The 19,728-nt window shown below is 52.6% G+C and overlaps 1 protein-coding gene across 1 annotated transcript in view; it reads left to right on the top strand.

Moving 5' to 3' along the window:
* The window catches only part of HIVEP3 (human immunodeficiency virus type I enhancer binding protein 3), a gene marked incomplete at its 3' end in the record, with an annotated part of 247,675 nt that overhangs the window by 166,544 nt on the left and 61,403 nt on the right, over nucleotides 1–19,728 (top strand). The window contains exon 5 of the mRNA XM_017743733.1: nucleotides 16,447–19,728. This exon is cut by the window's right edge and continues 2,401 nt beyond it. Within this exon, the coding sequence (XP_017599222.1) occupies nucleotides 17,003–19,728 (2,726 nt within the window). The remainder of the gene's footprint in view (nucleotides 1–16,446) is intronic.

Genomic DNA, 19,728 nt, shown 5'->3' with positions numbered 1-19,728 from the left:
GTTTTTTTTTTTTGGTATTTCTAACATTTTTTTTAAGCTTTCCTAAAGAGGCTGGAGGCAGTTTCAGACTTGCCTCGTGTCCAAACATTGCTCTGCACATGGGGCAAGAGGCAGAGGAGTTGTTACAACGGGAATTGTCTCTCCCTGGACCCAAACCCAGCTTGTTTGGGATCACTGAGGGGTCTCTGTCTGAGGGGACGGTGCTCAGGGTGGGTTTGCAGCAGCCCCTTGAAGAAGGAGTGGTGGTTGGAGGTTCAGGGCTGCGCTTTGTAAATGGGATCTGGGGGGGGAAAAAGTTGTTGCTGCTCTGGGATAGACCAGGAAAAATCCATTGGGAATCCAGCTGTGAGGATTCCTGGATTTAACCAAGGAATCAGAACAAAACTCCAAAAACCTGTGCTATTTCTCACGCTGGCACAGTCAGAGGGGGACGGATGCTGGCTGAGGATCCACTTTGCCAGCAGTTGATTATTTTAAGTGTTTGTATTTGCTTTGTTTATTTATTTTTTTCTAAAGCAGCCGTTTCATCTCAAGTTCAGATGTGTGGCTGCTTGGGATCTTTGACTGAAGAGTTTCTTGCTTGCGTTAAAAGAATGATTTTTTGGTTTTTTGGTGATCTCTCAGTTGTTCCATCAGAGATTTCATCTTAGGGAGGGTTTTTGAAGCATTCTTCCTCTCGAGGCTCTGCAGAGCAGGAGGCTTTTTGGATCAGTAGCTGAGCACATGAGTAATTTCTGGCTCTGGATTCTCTGCAGGTTTCAGATCTGGTTTTTTAATTTCTTAGGAAAAGGTAACACGCAGTTAAATAAATAAAACAGGTTGGATGTGCTGAGGAAATTATTTGTCCATTTTTTCTTGACAAACACATTAAAATTCTTTTAAAAATATCCCCAAATGAATATTTTGAATCCAATTGTTGATTGAGCCCCATGCTAAGCTGAAGGAATATGCTCTCAGATTTTCTGCGTGTCTGTCCACAGGGATATATCCACTGTCTTTGCTTGGGTTGTGGCACCAGCCTTCCAAAAAATATTTATTTACCTTGAAATCTTTAATATTTGACCTTGATGCCATTCCAGCTCTGAGCCCTGATGAGCTCAGCGAGGTGTTTTCAAGGTATTTTTGGTCACCAGTGTGAGCTCGTTGCTAACGAAACAGGAGCTCACACCTTATCTCGTGAGAGACGTGGTAATAAATGTGCACAGCACTGGCTGGCTCTTGGAAACAAATTCCCTGAGTCTGGCAGGGTTGGAAAAGGGGGGTTTGTGCCACTGAATGCTCTCGTTCTCCTGATCCACTTGAGGATGTCGCTTTGCTCCCGGCTTGGATGTGTTGGGATAATTTATCCAGCCCCTGGGTGTGACAGCAGCAGGTACAGCTGGAATGTTTCCAGGAGGCACAGGCTGGACTTAGGGTTGGTTTCCTTTTAAATCAGGGGAAGTTCTGGAACCTCCCAGCTGCTTTTGGCCTCATTGGTGGCTCTCGGGGTCACCTCTCCATCTGCCAGCTCCACCTGCAGGTGCCTTCACCACACAAACATCAGTGGTCAATAAAGGCACCAAAATCGAGTTGTTTCTCATGAATCTGTGGCTGCTCCATCCCTGGAAGGTCCCAGGTCAGGTTGGACAGGACTTGGAGCCACCTGGGAGAGTGGAAGGTGACCCTGGGGACTGGATGAGCTTTAACGTCCCCCCAAGCCAAACCATTCCATGGTTCCACAATTCCATGTCCAAGTGAGAATCCAGCAGGTGGGTGCAGCAAACACAAATCCTTCACATGAGCCCTTCCCTTGGGGTATTCCAATCACCATTCCCACACTGTGGGAGTGGGCTTTTGTTGGGAATGGGGTGAAACTGGGGGTCTCTCCTGGAGTGGATCCTCCTGCTCATCCTCACCCCGACTCCTGCAGATCCTGTGGCGGCCTCGTGTGGCTTTGTCCTCCCGGCTGCATCCTGAACTCTGCTCCCACTTGGAGCCCTCAAACCCTTACAGGGATAAAGGGAAGGAAAACGTCAGGAAATGGCACTGGAGCAAGGAGCAAGGAAAGGGCAGCACCAGGATTCCTGGGGTTTAAATTAGCGTTTAAATCTTGGAGTGGCTGTTCCATCCCAGGCACAGGCAGGAGGCTCCAGGTTCTCATTTCGATAAAGAATCATTCGATTAATGATCATTCGTTGTCCTGCAGCTTTGCTGGAGGCTCAGGAGATTTGTCCCACCAAAGGGCAGAGCTCTTCCCCTCCAAATCCACCTCAGGTGTCCCAAAGAGCCACCCCAATCCACTGGGAGCAGAAGATGCTGGAGGAAATATTTGGCCAGGCTGCATCCCTGTGTAGGAGTCGAAAAAGGGGAATTTCTGATGGATGCAGCGGGGTGGGAAGAGTGGAGACTCTCTGGTGAGGAGGAGATCCTGTCTGGGGTTCTGAGGATGTGGAAAACCCTGCTCTGGGTTTTCTCCCGCTGCCCCAGCCAGCGCTGGGCTGTGGATTCCTGAGGAACAGGTTTATGAGGGGAAAAACCAGGAGAGACGGACACGCAGCCAATGGGGTCCCTACACAAATATTTGCCTTCATCTACAAGCAGGATCTGTTAAGAGGAGCCCAATCACCTGGAAATGACCCAAAACACGCTCTGGCGCTCGTTAAGGCCTGGTTCCCTGGCACAAGGTGGATTTTTGTGAGTGCAGACAAGGGAGGTCTGTGGAGCCAGTGATGACAGGGGAGCAAACACTGCCCAGACTTGACTCCGCTCTCCCCGCACAGCTCCCGACATTCCCTCCAAACTCTGTCATGCTTTTCCTCCCTTTCCTGTTAAACAAACGCATATCTTGATTTAAAAGTTATTTGTGCTCTCTCTGTGTGCGCTCCAGAGCTCTAAAATGTGAGGTTTCCCCCCTGGATCTGCTGTGGGGAACATCAGGATCTTCCAGGGGGGCCAGGTCTTCACAGCCTTCCCAGCTGTGTGAAATTGGGATCTGCTGAGAATGGCCTGGAATTGGGATTTGGTTTGGAATTTTGAGTCAGAGTCGCACATGGAGGGGTGTGTGTGCGCGCAGACAACTGCAGGATATAAATATATATAAAAATAAAGATAAAGCAGAAATAGCTACACTCTCCTTTGGAAGGGACGGAAAAACTCCACGCCTTGCAGCTGGCTCTGGGTTCCCTGGTGAATCCCTTTCCAGCAGCTCCACCTTGCCTGGGAAAATATTTACCTGGAGAAAAGCTGTGTTCATGAACCCAATTCTCCCCCAGTTCCCCTGCCACGGAGTGGGAGCACAGCAAAGGCTTTGTGGGGCTGAGGGTGGCACTGGAGACAGGCAGGGACCTGCTCACTGGGCCTAATTCACATTTCTGGGTCTGTCACCATTTCTGTTCCGGGACAAAACGGAAAGGAGTTTCAGGATGAGCTCCCTACGAGCCTCTGGGGAAGGGAGATTCCCATCCTGGAGAAAGGACCAGAAACTCTGGGTTTGCCCGCACGGAATAAAAGGATCATTTTCTTCTCTTTCTGCCTTTTTGTTGAGGATAGGGAAAAACCCCATCGCCTTTGGCCCTGAATCGCTTGGGGAAGTTCCCTTGTTGAATTTCCACTGAGATTCCAATTATTTTTTTTCATTTCAACAGAAATCTTTCAGCATCTCCTCTGTATATTCAATTAAATAACACCGCACTGTGTGTGGATGCTGTGTCCAGAGAGTGGAAAACATGACTTATTTTGGTTTTCAGGGGCTGCACACACAGGTGAAGGAATTGCCAAGCGAAAAATTCCCAGGCAAAAATGCTTTTGCACCATCCTAATTCAGGGAATTTATAATATATTTGCAGTTTTACAGTACCTTCTATTCTTTAGAGTACTTGGGACCGCGGTTAACTCGAAGCTGGAATTCTGAAGCTGGAATTCTGTGCATGGAGAAAGGGAAAGGAGAACCTCCTGCCCAGAAGGGTGGGAATTGCAGGCTGGGGTTGCCCAGAAGATTTCGTGGCATCTTTAATGCTCTGTCCACAGATTTCAATCCCAAACTTCCATTCCCCGCCCAGCCTAGGAGCCCTGATGTGGCTGCTCCTGGTGGGTAGGGCTGGATTCCCCTCCAGGCTCCCTAGGATGGGGAGATGGCCCTGATGGGGCCGGGGAGATCATAGGGTCGGGAATCACAGAAACCTGGAATGGTTTGGGGTGGAAGGACCTTAAATCCCACCCAGTGCCACCCCTGCCATGGCAGGGACCCCCCCCACTGTGCCAGGCTGCTCCAGCCCCAATGTCCAGCCTGGCCTTGGGCACTGCCAGGGATCCAGGGGCAGCCCCAGCTGCTCTGGCAGTTCCATGCCAGCCCCTGCCCACCCTGCCAGGGAACAATTCCTTCCCAATTCCCTCCCTGCACCTCTCCTGTTTGGTTTAAAACCCCTTGTCCTGTCACTCTCTGCCCCTGTAGGACGTTGATCCCCCCTTTATGAGCCCCTTCCGAGCACCAGGAGGCTGCACCAAGATCTCCCTGGAGTTTTCTCTTCTCCAGATCCTTTGCTCTGCCTGTCCCAGGTTGTAGCTCCGCCTTTTTTCAGCCTTCATCCCTCTTTTCTGTGCTTGAGGGCCCAGAAAAAAGCCGAGCAGGCCGAGGGGGTGAAGCTGTCTGTGTTTTCTGTGGGAATTCTCCGTGTGAGGCTGCTGGAGCTGTGGGAGCAGCAGTCAGGAGGCTCTGGAGGAGCTCTGAGGTTGTGCCCTGTGTGTTTTTGGCTTTTGGACGTGGCAGATGTGAGGCTCCACATTTTCCTGGCTGCTTTTCCAACGCCTCTCTCACCTCCACCAGCGCCTGGCATTTAATCCCTGGAAGGATGCAGCCCTTGGCACATCCCGGGACTTCACTAAAACCCTGTAAATTCACTTTGTTTTCTTGCACGGGGAAATGACAAAACCCCGTAGATATTCCATGATTTTTTTTTTTTTTTTTAAACATAAACCAGAAAACATTAAAAGGAAAAAACCCGACCTCAGTAACTGCGCGTGCAGCTGCCAAAACAAAAGCCCAGGCACCAGAGCTGTGCCAGGGACTGAGCACAGAGATGAACCCGTGAGTGGGTTCTGGCCCCGCTCCCACGGTGCCATCCAGGGAAGGGGCAGAAGCTGCCAGCACCAGAGCCTTGGCTCGGGCAGGGGCTGCTCCTGCTTCCAGCTCCTTTGGGCCCTGCTGGGGCTTCCCTGGAGCTGCTGCTGTCGGGACATCTTTGTCTGCCAAGAGCAGCGGGCTCCAGGAACCCCTGTGTGTGTCAGGATGGGGGATTGGTGGATGTGAGGCGGGACCATCCCCGTTGTCCTCAGGGATCAGATCAGAATTCCTCCTGTGGGGCACAGGCCCTGTGTGCAGCCACCACTTATGGGGCTTAGAGAAAACCCATTTTCCAGCCCTGATGTGTGTCTGGAGGGCACAAAACTCCCCCGTGATCTTCTACAGGTAAATCCATCAGGGAAAATAGTGACTGGGGGAAAGGGCGTCAGTTTGGGGTCGGTGTGGGCTGACAGGGAAGGGGTGCTCAGCTGGAGAGGAGAAGGCTCCAGGGAGAGCTGCGAGCCCCTTGCAGGGCCTAAAGGGGCTCCAGGAGAGCTGCAGAGGGACTGGGGACAAGGGATTCAGGGCCAGGACCCAGGCAATGGCTTCCCAGTGCCAGAGGGCAGGGCTGGATGGGATCTTGGGCAGGAATTGTTCCCTGGCAGGGTGGGCAGGGGCTGGCATGGAATTGCCAGAGCAGCTGGGGCTGCCCCTGGATCCCTGGCAGTGCCCAAGGCCAGGCTGGACATTGGGGCTGGAGCAGCCTGGGACAGTGCCACCCATGCCAAGGTTGGATTTAGATGGTTTTTAAGGTCTCTTCCAACCCAAACCATGCCAGGATTCTGTGCCCGTTGTCCCATGCCAGGAGGAAGAGAGGAAGCCTTGCTGAGGGCTCGGGCTGGAATTCAGCACAGGGATAAAGCTGAGGCAGCTCCCAGCCCTCCACAGCCTCTGTCCCAACGGAGAGATTGTTTTTAGGGAGACGTTTCCTGCAGAATTTCTGCTCCTCCATTCTGCATTTGAAGCAAACCGGCAGCTTTTTGTGATACCAGCTGGAAGGGTCCCGTCAGTGGGGTTATACAATAATCCCGGAGTCGGTTTAATTCTCTTCTGTTTAAGTTTTATTGCACTTTGCTTAATTGCTTCTGCTTTATCGTTAACGAGACAAAGAGCAGTTTGTGCAAGACTAAAATTGTCGAGGAGCAGAGCTGGAATTTGCATGTTAAAAGTTTCCCTTTTACTGTTCTCTTTGCCTTCCAATCCCTCACTTGGTTTTGTTCAGTCCTACAAAGCTGCTGTGCCCTGCAGGTGACATCACCGGCCCGGCTGTGTCCTGCCGGTGCATCCTGAGGGAAAACTCCTCTGGATCACGGCCCGGGAAGGTTCTCCATGGGCAGGCCCAGCCCTGCTCACACGTGGATCGAGGCAGAGCCTCCCTGCCCCGGCCCTCCCGCAGCCGTTCAGTGCTGGGCACTTCTGCAACCTGCCAGAAGTGTCCCTCTCTTCTGCTATTGGCAGAACACACCAAAATTCCTCATTTTTCCCCTTATGGAGCGGTTCCAGCTCCCGCAGCAACCAACGGTCAGGAAACCAGGGGCTGAGCCAAACAATGCAGTCAACAGCCCACGGCACTTCTTGGGGGTTTTTTGTTGGTTGGTTTTTTTTCTTTTGTTCCTTTTTTTTTCCCCAATTATTTTCTTTAGTGAAGCCTAGAGGGGAATGCTGCTCTCAGGAAGCCCCTGGAATGCCAAATAAGCTGGGAAGGAAATGGTATTAATTCAGCTGGAGAGCGTCATGCAGGAAACTTGGGAAAAGCTGCTCCTCCCTGGTGTTCCCCTGCTGTGGAGAGCCAGGAAAGGCTGAGTGACTACGGGCTGAAAAGGGCACTATTGCAGCCTGATTGCTGAGCTTTCCCCGTGTCCTTGTTGGAACAAACTTCCCAGGGAAGTGGTGGAATCACCAGCCCTGGAAGTGCCTGGAAAATGAGTGGCGATGTGGTTTGTGAACGTGGTGGAGTTGGGTCGAAGGCTGGAGTTATCCTGGAGGGCTATTCCAGCTTTAATGATTCAGTGTTTCTGTAGAAATCCTGCAGGAGTTACGTGGGCTGGCGTGGGGTCTGGATCCTGGGTGGTCAAATCCGTGTGGATAAAGCTCTGGGGAATATTCTGGGAATGGGGATTAGCTCGTTATTCCCACAGCCACGACGTCCCTGCTGCTGCCTCCCGCCTGTCCCTCAGCTCCGGCCCGGGTGGTCACCCACTGGCCATCTCACTGGTGTGGCTGCAGCTCTCCTGCTGCTCCAGGAATTGTTCTCCAGGATTCTGGGAGAGAGGAGGTTCCAAACTGGTCCGTCCCGGACAGCTCAGGCCAGGATGTGTGAGCAGCAGCCAGCACCTGGGACTGGCTGCGCTTTGTTGTAGGGCAAAAGGAAACCAGGAAAGGGCTGGGACAGAGCTGTTCCCACTTGTGGGCTTGGCTGGGGTCTGGTGCTCTCCCTTAGTGCTGGAATCCCTGCTGGGTTCCCGTGCTGGGAGTTTGGGATCTCAGCTCCCACTGGGGCACTGCCTGGGCTGGGATTTGCGTGGGGTTTGAAGGATGAGCCAGGCTCTGGCACATCCCAAGTCAGCTCCAGGAACTGGGCTCTCCCTGACCCGCTGCAGCTCCCAAACCAGCGTGGCTCCACAGAAAAATGGGCTTATCTGGGAACTCTCCTCATCCCTGGACTTCTTACTGGAGCTCCAAACTGGACCCAGGCTCAGACAGCCCTGAGTGGGTGTCTGGAGGTTGCCCTCTGATCTCTTTCTGAGCAGTTTGGCAGCCTGAGTTCTGTTGGGCTTCATCTGTCCTGGTTCAGCTTCCCTGGGAGCTCTTCCCTCTGCTCCATCCCGGGAGCTCAGCCGGAGCAGGAGGAGCTGGCTCCGGAGGGCAGGAGCAGCAGGGCAGCGCCTGGTGGGGAGCACCCGGCACCCTCCAGCTGCAGAGCCCCTGGGCCTGCTCCAGTCCCAGCACATGGAAGGAGCCAGGATCAATGTCCTGACCGGAATTCCCAAGCTGAAGGAGCTCCCTCCATCTCAGGGGCTGCGGTGGGGCTGTGCCCTCTGCAGAAGGGGGAGATCCCCCTCAGAGCAAAGCCTGCTGCTCAAAATCCTGCTGGAAAAGAATCCTTATAAAAAACCCTTCCTGGTCCTGCCTGGGCTTGGGGTTGGAGATGCTCCATGGGCTGGGAGTGTATCCGTGGGCTGGGAGTGCGGGGTGTGCATCCATGGAGCGGTGAGTGCATCCATGGATTGGTGAGTGCATCCATGGATTTGTGAGTGTATCCATGGATTTGTGTTGTGCACCCAGGGGCGGGGAGTGCATCCATGGGCTGGGAGTGCATCCGTGGATTGGTGAGTGCATCCATATTTTGGTGAGTGTATCCATGTTTTGGTGAGTGTATCCATGGATTGGTGAGTGCATCCATGGATTTGTGAGTGCATCCATGGATTGGGGTGTGCATCCATGGGCTGGAGAGTGCATCCATGGGCTGGGAGTGCATCCGTGGATTGGTGAGTGCATCCATGTTTTGGTGAGTGTATCCATGGATTGGTGAGTGCATCCATGGATTGGGATGTGCATCCCTGGATTGGGGTGTGCATCCATGGATTTGTGTGTGCATCCATGGACTGGGTGTGCATCCATGGATTGGTGTGTGCATCCATGGGTTGGGGAGTGCATCCATGGATTTGTGAGTGCATCCATGGATTGGGGTGTGCATCCATGGACTGGGTGTGCATCCATGGATTGGGGGGTGCATCCATGGGCTGTGAGTGCATCCATGGATTGGAGAGTGCATCCATGGATTGGAGAGTGCATCCATGGGCTGTGAGTGCATCCATGGATTTGTGAGTGCATCCATGGATTGGGGTGTGCATCCATGGATTGGTGAGTGCATCCGTGGGCTGTCTATCCCTGCAGGAAAGTCAGGGCAGTATCCAAGGAGAGGCTCATCCAGGGGAAGGTCAGGGAGAGCCGTTCCCACTGACCCTCTGAAGCTGGCCACAGATCCAGGGCTGTGGGATTGACTCCTTCCTGCTGCAATCCTGAGGTTGAGCAGGAATCACAAACTCCAACTGAACTGGAGTTGCCCGTTCCTCCTTTTTTTTCCCACTCCTGTGCTTTGAGATGGTGCAGGAACGTTCTGGGAGGTTTCTCAATCCCTGGGTTCACACAGGAATCTCTGCAGGCGAGCACATTTCCAGGGAAAGGCAATTCCTGCCTTCCCTGCATTACCTTGGATGGAATCAGAAGCTCACCACCAGCTGCCTCCCCACCCTGGATCTGGCAGGCCTGGAGTGGTCAATCCCGAGGAATTCTGAAGGAATCATCAGGCAGGAGTGGTTTAAAAGTATTAAATAGTGACTTTTGAACAGTGAGAAGGGAGAGCAGCAGGGATTTGCACAATCCCGTGGAGGAGATGAGATGGGAATGCTCGGAATTCCTCACAATCGCAGGCACTGCACCTCGAGGGTCATCTTAAATGTCTCTAAAAAAGGTGATTTTCTTGAATTTTGGCCGCAAGAAAACAGGATCGGTGTCCTTATAAAAGTAAAAATCCCCTCTGGAATACGGGAGTGGATTGGCAGCGCCTGCAGGAGTGGGAGCCAGGCTGCAAATCCCATTTTAGGGAAAAAAATGGAAATGGATCAGCCTGAGCTGGGCTGGGGCTGCAACAGAGCTGGGGCTGCCTGGAGCCTGAGCCAGAGCCTTGTCCTGGCTGGCCAGAGCCGAGTGCTGGCTCCAAGGAATTCATGGAAGTGCTGATGCTTTGCTCCATCACTGCCCTTCTGCTGCTGCTGCTCCTCAGGCTGCACGGGCCCGGCTGCTTTTTGTATTCCCCCCTCCCCTTCTAGTGTTGAGGGTGATATTTCTGGGAAGATTTAGCTCTCAAATGTGCAGATTTTGCAATGATTTCTCTGTTGTGACTCAGACGCTTTTCTGGAAAGCCTCTTTGAAGTGATGAAACTCTGTAGGATTAACCCTTTGCCTCGAATAAATGCAGAGTTGGGTTCGTTCATGTTTTCCTCAGGTTCTGGGGGCCCTTCTCTGCCTGGAAAGGTGGGAGGGAAAATTGCTGAAACCACGTGGGATAAAAATAAAAGTGAATAAGCACAGCCTTTTAATCCTGGGGTTTTTTAATGAGCAGAGAAAGTCTCCTGGCTGTCTCCCCATCTGTTTCCAGTTAAGAGGATCCCTGTTTATCTCCGTGGGTCTCTCCCTTCCCGTAGGATCCAGGGCCCCCCAGACGCTCAGTGCTGAGTCACAGCACCGCTGTGGGATAGGGAAGTGTTCCCGTTTGGAAATGGGGACGAACTTGGGCCCGAGTGGGATGAGCTTGCCCAGTTTCACCCAGGAAATGTGTAACCAAAGTGGGAACGGAACTGAAATCTCTCCATCTTAGCCCCGGTTTGTCTTCTCCCCTCGGCAGCTCAGCAGATGTTGCTCAAGCCTGAGGATCCAAACATGTGAATTCCAGAATCCCGGAATGATTTGGGTTGGAAGGACCTTAAAGCTCATCCCATCCCACCCCTGCCCTGCCATGGACAGTGACACCTCCCACTGTCCCAGGCTGCTCCAGCCCCAATGTCCAGCCTGGCCCTGGGCACTACCAGGGATCCAGGGGCAGCCCCAGCTGCTCTGGCAATTCCATGCCAGCCCCTGCCCACCCTGCCAGGGAACAATTCCTGCCCAAGATCCCATCCAGCCCTGCCCTCTGGCACTGGGAAGCCATTCCCTGGGTCCTGGCCCTGAATCCCTTGTCCCCAGTCCCTCTGCAGCTCTCCTGGAGCCCCTTTAGGCCCTGCAAGGGGCTCGCAGCTCTCCCTGGAGCCTTCTCCTCTCCAGCTGAGCACCCCCAGCTCTCCCAGCCTTTCCTCATCGGGAAGGTGTTGGGATGTGCTGGGATGTCTGTGGAAGGTGAATGTGGAGCAAATGAATGATTTCATTAAAACTAAAGGTGGTATAAATGCAAATATTGAGACTAAATATGTGCTTTGGAGGAAGGGCTGGGCCAGGAAGGGAAATAGCTTGTCCAGGAGGAGAAGTAATTGGTCCAGGGGGAATAATACCTGGTTCAGATGAGGAATACCTGGGCCAAGAGGAGGAATATAGGAATACCTGGTCCAGGAGTGGGAATACCTGGTGCAGGAGATGGAATACAGGAAGAGGGAAGTAACTGGTCCAGGATGGGGAATAACTGGTCCAGGAGGAATAACTGGTCCAAGAGAAGGAATAACTGGTCCAAGAGAAGGAATAACTGGGCCAAGAAGGGAAACACCTTGTCGAGGAGTAGGAACGCCTGGGCCCAGAGGGGGAATTCTTGGGCCAGCAGGAAAAATACCTAATCCAAGAGCAGGAATACCTGAGCCAGAGGAGGAACACCCCACAGCGCTGTGTTGTCTCTGAGCGTTGGTGTCACCCGAGGGAGGGGATGCAGCCCCAGGGGCTCCCCAGCCGTGGCACTGTTTGTGCCCTGCTGTGGTTACCTGCTGCTGTCTCCAGCAGGGCCTGGCTGCTCCTTGGAGGTGGCACTGGGATATCTGCACATTCTGAGCCCAGCCTGCTCTTCCTCCCACAGACTGAACTCAGCCGTGGGCAAACGAGAGAGGGACACCACCAAAATTCCAGACTCCCCAGTCCACTGTGAGTATCCTCTGCTTTTCCCACCCTGGGGGCCTCCCCCGCCCTTTGCTGTGGGCTCCACCTGGCAGCAGGACCTGCCTTTCTCCTTGTCCAGTTTATTTTGCTTTCACTTCAATTCATTTGAGAAACTTTTGCCTTTTGAGTCCTCCGAGTGCTTCATTTTTATATTTCTGAGTTACAAGAGGTGATTTCAGGGGGTCTGCCCCTGCTGTTGTTTGCATTAAATCCTTCTCTTCATCAATCGCTTGTTCAAAGCTAATTTGGGGCCTCCCACAACCTCCAGGTAGCACCAAACTCTCCACCCCGTGCTTCTCACATCTGGTTTTATACACAGGTCGAGGTGTTTTGGAAGAGCTGAGGAACACCATCAGCTACTGCAAAAAACCTGCTGTTTGTTTTCCCCCCAGATGTGCATCTCCAGATTGATTAACCCCTAATTAAAAAGGGGTAAATGCTGGATCCTCCCACAGGCAGGGCACTTTAGTGGCTGCCAGTTCTGTCCATGGAACAGAAATAGGAGCTGGTGCTGTGCCTGCTTCCCTCGCTTGCACAAAAGTTGGAAGATTTAAAGTTTATTTAACAAATTTAACAATTTTTAGCAAAGTATTTAACAAATGTCCAAGGCGGTTGGTCGTTAAATTTGTCTAAAGTTTGGCTTCACACTTGTGTCCAACAAAGACGTGGATTTTCCAGCAGCCCACCAGGCTTTCCCCATAAGCCTGGAGTCCCTAAGAACAGGCTAAAATTGGGTGTATACAGAGAGGAAATTGCTGTCGTGGTTGGAAAAGGCGGGGCTGTGACAGCTTCCCAAAAATCCCACTGGAAAATCCTGATGTCTTCTCAGTGATGTTCCCACTTGGAGCTCAGGCGCCAGGCCCAGCATTTCTCATCCCGTTCAGGAGGGGTCTCAACCCCAAATCTGCTGGGGAAGAGCTCATGTGGGTGGGGTGATGGTCCCAGGCCTGAGGCTGGGCAGTGGTCAGCTCTTCCTCAAAGCCTTCAGGAGGACTTGGGAGAGGCTTAGGACTGGGAGAGGTTTAGGATTGGGAGAGGTTTAGGATTGGGTGAGGTTTAGGATTGGGTAAAGTTTAGGATTGGGTGAGGTTTAGGATTGGGAGACGTTTAGGATTGGGAGAGGTTTAGGACTGGGAGATGTTTAGGATTGGAGAGGTTTAGGACTGGGAGAGGTTTAGGATTGGGAGAGGTTTAGGATTGGGTGAGGTTTAGGATTGGGAGAGGTTTAGGATTGGGTGAGGTTTAGGATTGGGTAAAGTTTAGGATTGGGTAAACTTTAGGATTGGGAGAGGTTTAGGACTGGGAGATGTTTAGGACTGGGTGAGGTTTAGGATTGGGTGAGGTTTAGGATTGGGTCAGATTTAGGACTGGGAGAGGCTTAGGACTGGGTGAGGTTTAGGACTGGGAGAGGTTTAGGACTGGGTGAGGTTTAGGATTGGGAGAGGTTTAGGACTGGATGAGGTTTAGGATTGGGAAAACGTGTGCCTGGCCCTCCTTGCATGACCCATTTCCGCCATAATAAGGTCGTTCAGAATCCCAACAATTGTGACTTTCTAGAAGAGCGTTTTTCTGGGCATTTTCTCTCAGGCTTTAGGGTAAAATTCTGGTCCCATTAAAATCAGAGGGAATTCTGTCACCGATTCCTTCCATCGGGGTGGCAGCCTTTGTTTCTGGCACTGGGAACGCAATGGGCGTTCCTGCTCGTGTTTGCTCCACTGCATCTCAAGTGAAACCCTAAGAAATGCTGTCTGAATAGAAAGAAAAGCTGGAATCCCCAGTTTGAGTGCCTGTGCCTCGGACCGGGCTGCAGACATGTGATGGCAGCAGCTGGAAACCGTGTGCCAGATAATCCCTGCAGCTTTTTCCTTCAGGATTTGCTGTTGTTGTGCCAGTGCCAGGCTCGGGATGCTGAGGGGAAAATATTGTAGGGTTGGAGAATCACGGAATATCCTGAGCTGGAAGGGACCTCAAGGATTATCAAATCCTGCCCAAACAACCCCAAATCCCACCCTGGGCATCCCTGGCAGCGCTGCCCAAACGCTCCTGGAGCTCTGGCAGCCTCGGGGCCGTGCCCATTCCCTGGGGAGCCTGGGCAGTGCCCAGCAGCCTCTGGGGGAAGAACCTTTCCCTGCTCTCCAGCCTGAGCCTGCCCTGGCCCAGCTCCAGCCGCTCCCTGGGTGCTGTCCCTGTCCCAGGAGCAGAGATCGGAGCTGTCCCTCGGGACGAAGCTCCTGATCCTGATGAAATCTCCCTTCCTCTTCTCCCTCCCTCTGGATTCTTAGTGGAGAAACCCTCTCGGGCTGCATGTTTTTTCTCCTGTTTTTTGTTGCACTGTTAAATTTTCCTTGGAGAAGTCCCAGCCTGGATGAACTGATCCAGCCAGGAGAGTTATCCTTTGCCATTGGCATTCCAGGAGCCTCATTCCCAGTAATGGAATAAAGATGTCCAAAGTAGCCTGAGCTGGCCCGGGATGGCCCCGCTCGCTGCTGTAGGCAGCCAGGTGTGTTTGTTTGTTGGCTTGTCCTTGAATTGTTCACTTTTGGGCAGAATTCCTAAAAAAAAAAAGAAGTCAGCTGGGGCCCATGTGTTCATCAGAGGAGAACAAGGAACATCGAATGGTCTGGACATTTGGGGTAATATTGAATCAACTCAAGAATTTTCTTTGCAAGCCTCACTGCTGTACATTTAGGAATTGGTACGTTGCCTATAGCAGGAAATTCAGTATTAAAAAGTTGTTCAGGTTGAGTTGGGAATTCTTAAGTGTGAATACTTGAGCTTGTGGCAGCTCACTCTGCACTTGCTGAAAAAATCCCCACCTAAATCCACTTCTGCCTGGTTAAAGTTCTCTGTCCCTGCTTAAATCCACTTCTCCCGAGTTAAAAAGCTCTGTGTGTCACGAGTGGGGCAAACCCCAGCAATGTGGGCAGAAATCAAGGTGATAAATCAGCCCCACGAGTGTCTTTGATCTTCAGTAAGTGCTGGGCTCAAAGTCTAGCCCAGACCACGCTCAGGGTTAGTCAGCACTGAGGGCTGCTCAGAAAACGGCTTTCAGAAGGTAATTAAATCCTTCTCACAGCAACGAGCCCGACCTCCTCAGCAAGTCAGGGCAAGAGCAGGTGCTCTGCAGGTCCTGGGAAGTTTGGAGGTTGTGCTGGAGGGGAGCAGGGCCTGGATTTGGGGAAAAGGAAGGTGAAGTTCAAGCCTAGGACTGATTTTGTGTCATTGCCCTGAGACTTGGTGTCACAGCTGGGCAGTAACAGAAGCCACTTGTCCAGTGAGTAAAAAATGGCATCTCAGGGCCACCAGTGTCCCTGAACTGAGCCCCTCGCGGGGGATGCGTTGTCCCCGTTGGGTCCCTCAGTGGCAGCTGCCTCTCTCCGTGACAGAGTTGTGTCCAAGGACTTGCACCCTAAATTCGGCCATCTGAGGTGATGTGTCCAAACAGCAGAAGGTTTTCAGAGAGTTTTGTGAAGTCTGGCTGGTCACGATGTGTCCCCAGGTGTCCCAGCATCGTTAGACTCTGCTAATTAAGCTACATCCCCTTAAACCCCACGTCCCTTTTCTCATTGAGCCCACAGGGTTGCAGGAGTGAATGAGGTGTGGGGAATCCCTGGAGGACTTTGTGGTTCCTCCTGGTGGATCTTCACTCTTCAGGAGGAAGTCAGGCTGTCACAGAGCTCAAATCTCACTCCCCTGCTCCTCCCTGCTCTGCTGGACTTGCACTTCAGCCCCATCCCCAGGATGAGAACACAGGGCTTGGAACACTTTCCCCCTATTAAACCAAAGCAATCCTGTCCTAGCGAGGTGCAGCACCCCGGGGCAGGCAATACCTTCAGAAAGAGGGACAAGGATTCATTTCTCCTGATAGATCACACCTCTCGGTTCCCTTCACTCAAAAAGCACCGCCCTTCTTTTCCTTCAGAGCGTCCCACCCGTCCTCTACTCCATCTCTTGGAGACACCGGCTGATTCCAGTGCAATTCCAGTGCAATTCCCTCCTGGAGTGTCCCATCACAAGCTGCCCTTGCTGACCAGGGTGGTCAATAGGGCTTGAGAGGTCCCATCCCCACTCATTTCAAGAGGGTTTCCCTTTAGGAACAGCCCACGATGGCAGCCCTCACGTGTGCTGCAAGAATTGGATTTGCACCTGTGTTTGGTGACAAAAGGCAGGAAATTAAAGAGGCAACGCTCCCACAAAAGCTCCTCTTTACCTGCCTTTGTCGTCGGTGACGCTGAAGATTAGCACAGCTTAAGAGCAGCTTTCATCCAGAGAAGATCTCTCGTTATTTGTCAGGGCTGTAAGAGGCGTGAGGCAGTGCTTTGGTGTCAGTCAGTTTGGAAGGGAAATACAATTATGAAAACTTTAAACCCCTACATGCTTGCAGGAGATTAGGAGGAATCCGAGTTTGAGAGCGTTTTAATGCATTTTTCCAAACTGTCTCTGTTTCCAGTTCATGTCTTTGGTTGCTGCCCCACAGCCAGGTTTTGTGAGCGTTAAACCGAGTCCCTGAGGTTTGCCTGGGTGCAGTTTATGTTTAGGTTGCCATTAAAATAATGTCTTGTGAATGGCAGACATTCAATGAGTTATTCCGAATTATTTGTGTGCAAAATATTCCCTGTGAACCCCCCCAGAACGAGCAGCGTTTAATTACTTACACACAAAAGCTAAAGTCATTTTTTTTTTGTTTGTTTTTCTTTTGGATGTAATTACAGAAATGTGGGAAGTACTTTTCCAAGGCTTTTGAACTCCAAAGTGGAACAGAAGGAAGACACAGGGGGACATCCACCGTTCAGTGTTATTTTCCTTGCACAGGAGAAAGAAAGGGAAAAAAAAGGATCTTTCTGAGATGAGCACTAAAGTCTCAAGTTTTCAAAGCTTTGCATAACAAACAAGAGACACATTGTGGGTTGCATCTTGACTTTGAAGGCTTGCCACTGTCAACTGAAATAAAATGGCAAGGTTTAAAGCCTTAACCAAGTTCACAAGGAAAATATTTGGACTGAAAGTTTTGGAAAGTTTTCTCTCTTTGAAGTAGTTTGTCATGTGTTACCAATGTGAACTTTATTGACCTTGAAACGTTTTTTTTTTGAATCAAATAGCAACTAGTGACACTTTAGTAAAATCTTAAATCAACAACCATCTCCTGGCGGCTCCAGCTTCGTAGCAAATGCAGGCAAAACAGGGAATCTACAGAGGAGACCTTTATTATTCGTAAATGAAGCCTGCCAAAACCTTCCCGAAATAGCATTCAAAGACCCTTTTAAGGTCATGGATCCTGAACAAAGCCAGAAGAGCACAAAAAAGGCTGAGGAAAGTCCAAGAAAGAGGCTTCCCAAAGGAGAGGCTTTCCAAGGCAGTATTTCATCCCCAACTACGTACCAGGGCAGCTCTGCTCCTTCCCAAGGAACCCCTCTCCGAGATATCATCTCACCGCAGCACTTTTCCGGCTCTTTGCCCGTTCCGCGAGAGGAGCCCCAGGAGAAGCCCGGCCACCAGAAACAACCCAAGCCCTCCTCCTTCGACCACCCCGCCCACGTCCCGCAGCTTCAGCAGCACGCACTGGCACCAGCATTTATGTCCCCGGGGAAGCCGGAGCATGTCCTGGAAGGTCCCACATGGCAGCTAGTTGATCCAGTCAGACCAGGGCCCTCTGGCTCCTTCTCATCCCCCGGGCTGCACTCCCACCATGGCCAGCTCCTCCCGTCCCACTCGCCCATCATTCCCGCGGAGGACATGCCGGCCGTGCAGAAGGTCTTCATCCCTCGCCCTGCCCAGGTGTCCCTCAAGCAAGCTGAGGAGGTGCACAAGAAGGAGAAGAAGCCTCAGAAGCCGGGCAAATACATCTGCCAGTACTGCAGCAGGCCCTGCGCAAAGCCCAGCGTGCTCCAGAAACATATCAGGTCCCACACGGGGGAGAGGCCCTACCCCTGCATTCCATGCGGCTTCTCCTTCAAGACGAAGAGCAATTTGTACAAACACAGGAAGTCTCACGCTCACCGGATAAAAGCTGGGCTGGCCTCAGGGATCGGAGCAGAGATGTATCCATCGAGCCTGGAGATGGAGAGGATCAGCGGGGAGGACTTCGAGGAGCCGACAGAAGGGGAGAGCACGGACTCGGAGGAGGAGACGGCAGCGATGTCGGGTCATGCCGTGGAGCTGTCGCCCAGGCAGAAGCACACCCTGCTCTCCAGCAGCCTGCTGAGTGCAGGGAGCCAAGGCTCCAGCCATGACCGCTGCTCATTGTCCCATTCCAGCATGTCCCAGTCCCTCGAGGACAGCTCCCAGTTCGTGGAGCCGTCGTCGGAGCATGCCCTGAGCCATAAGTCCGAGGACACCCACACCATCAAGCAGAAGCTGGCGCTGCGCCTGAGCGAGCGCAAGAAGGTGATCGACGAGCAGGCGTTCCTGAGCCCCGGCAGCAAAGGCAGCACCGAGTCCGGGTACTTCTCCAGATCCGAGAGCGCGGAGCAGCAGATCAGCCCTCCCAACACCAACGCCAAATCTTACGCCGAGATCATCTTTGGGAAGTGTGGGAGGATCGGGCAAAGGACGGCGGCGCTGGCTGCAAACACCACCCAGGGGTTCCCACACCTGTCCGGCGACGAGAAGCCCAGCATGGTCCCGCTGTCTGTGCCTAGAACACAGGTGATCGAACACATCACTAAGCTAATTACCATTAACGAAGCCGTTGTGGATACCAGTGAAATCGACAGCGTGAAGCCCAGAAGAAGCTCCCTATCCAGGCGTAGCAGCATTGAATCCCCAAAGTCTGGTGCGTACAGGGAACCGTTTCAGTTCGATATCAAGTCTGGTTCCAGCAGCCAGCTGGATGCAGCGAAAGTGTTGGCATCCCACGGTGAAAAAATGAAGCCCGAACAATCATTGTTGTCACTTCAGCAATCCCACAGTGCCACAGAGACAGTGCCTCTCCTAAGAAGCCACTCAATGCCTTCTGCTGCATGCACTATAAGCTCCCCACACACCTTTAGAGGTAGCTACTCATTTGATGATCACATCATGGAGCCTGAAGTCTTAAGCCGCAGCCAAGCGTTTTCCTCCCACCCTCGAATGCTAAAACGCCAGCCAGCTATTGAGCTACCCTTGGGAGTGGAATACGTCTCGGAGGAGGTTGGCTCTGCCAGCAAAGAAACTGTTCCCAAACCTCCCGAGGAGCCTGAAACCAAGGAAAGCGATCTTACCAAAAAGTCCCGCAAGGGCCCAAAGGCAAAAGGGTTCATGTACGAGTGCAATGTGTGCGGCGCTCGCTATAAGAAGAGGGACAATTACGAGGCCCACAAGAAGTACTACTGCTCAGAACTGCAGCTCTCCAAACCCCGCTCTGCCACATCCCACACCTCGTCGGAGCCGGAGAAGAGCGCGGCAGATCCCGATGTGTGGCCCCAGATGATGCATTACAAGCTGGGCAGCACCTTGGAGCTCACCCCGCTGCGGAAGAGGCGGAAGGAGAAGAGCCTTGGGGACGACGAGGAGCCTCCAGCTTTTGAATTATCTGACACCCCCTCCTCCAGCACCGGCCCAGGCGCTCAGTTTGCAAACCTGGCCTCCTCTGATGTGGCTCTAAACCTGACCCGTGAATCCTTGAAGTCACCAGCAGACTCGGGAAAATCTGCACCTTCCGAGGCCAGTGCCAGCTTCCATTCCAGGAACACCAAACCGGCTTCGAGCGCGGAGGGCAAGGAGAGGAGAACAACCTCGAAGGAGATCTCTGTCATCCAGCACACGAGCTCCTTTGAGAAGTCAGACTCCATCGAGCAGCCCAGCAGCTTGGAAGAGGACAAGCCCCTGTCCCAGTTCCCATCGCAGCCCACACCCCAGCACAGCCGCCCCCCTCACTCCCTGCAGCCCAGGCTGGTCCGCCAGCCCAACATCCAGGTCCCTGAGATTCTGGTCACGGAAGAGCCGGACAGACCAGAAACAGAGCCAGAACCTCCTCCGAAGGAGCCAGAGAAAACCGAGGAATTCCAGTGGCCGCA

The sequence above is a fragment of the Corvus brachyrhynchos genome, unplaced genomic scaffold (assembly GCF_000691975.1).
Source record: "Corvus brachyrhynchos isolate BGI_N302 unplaced genomic scaffold, ASM69197v1 scaffold580, whole genome shotgun sequence".
NCBI classification, from domain to species: domain Eukaryota; kingdom Metazoa; phylum Chordata; class Aves; order Passeriformes; family Corvidae; genus Corvus; species Corvus brachyrhynchos.
Note: the sequence above shows the minus strand (reverse complement) of the source record. Positions and strands in the feature narration are given on the sequence as shown.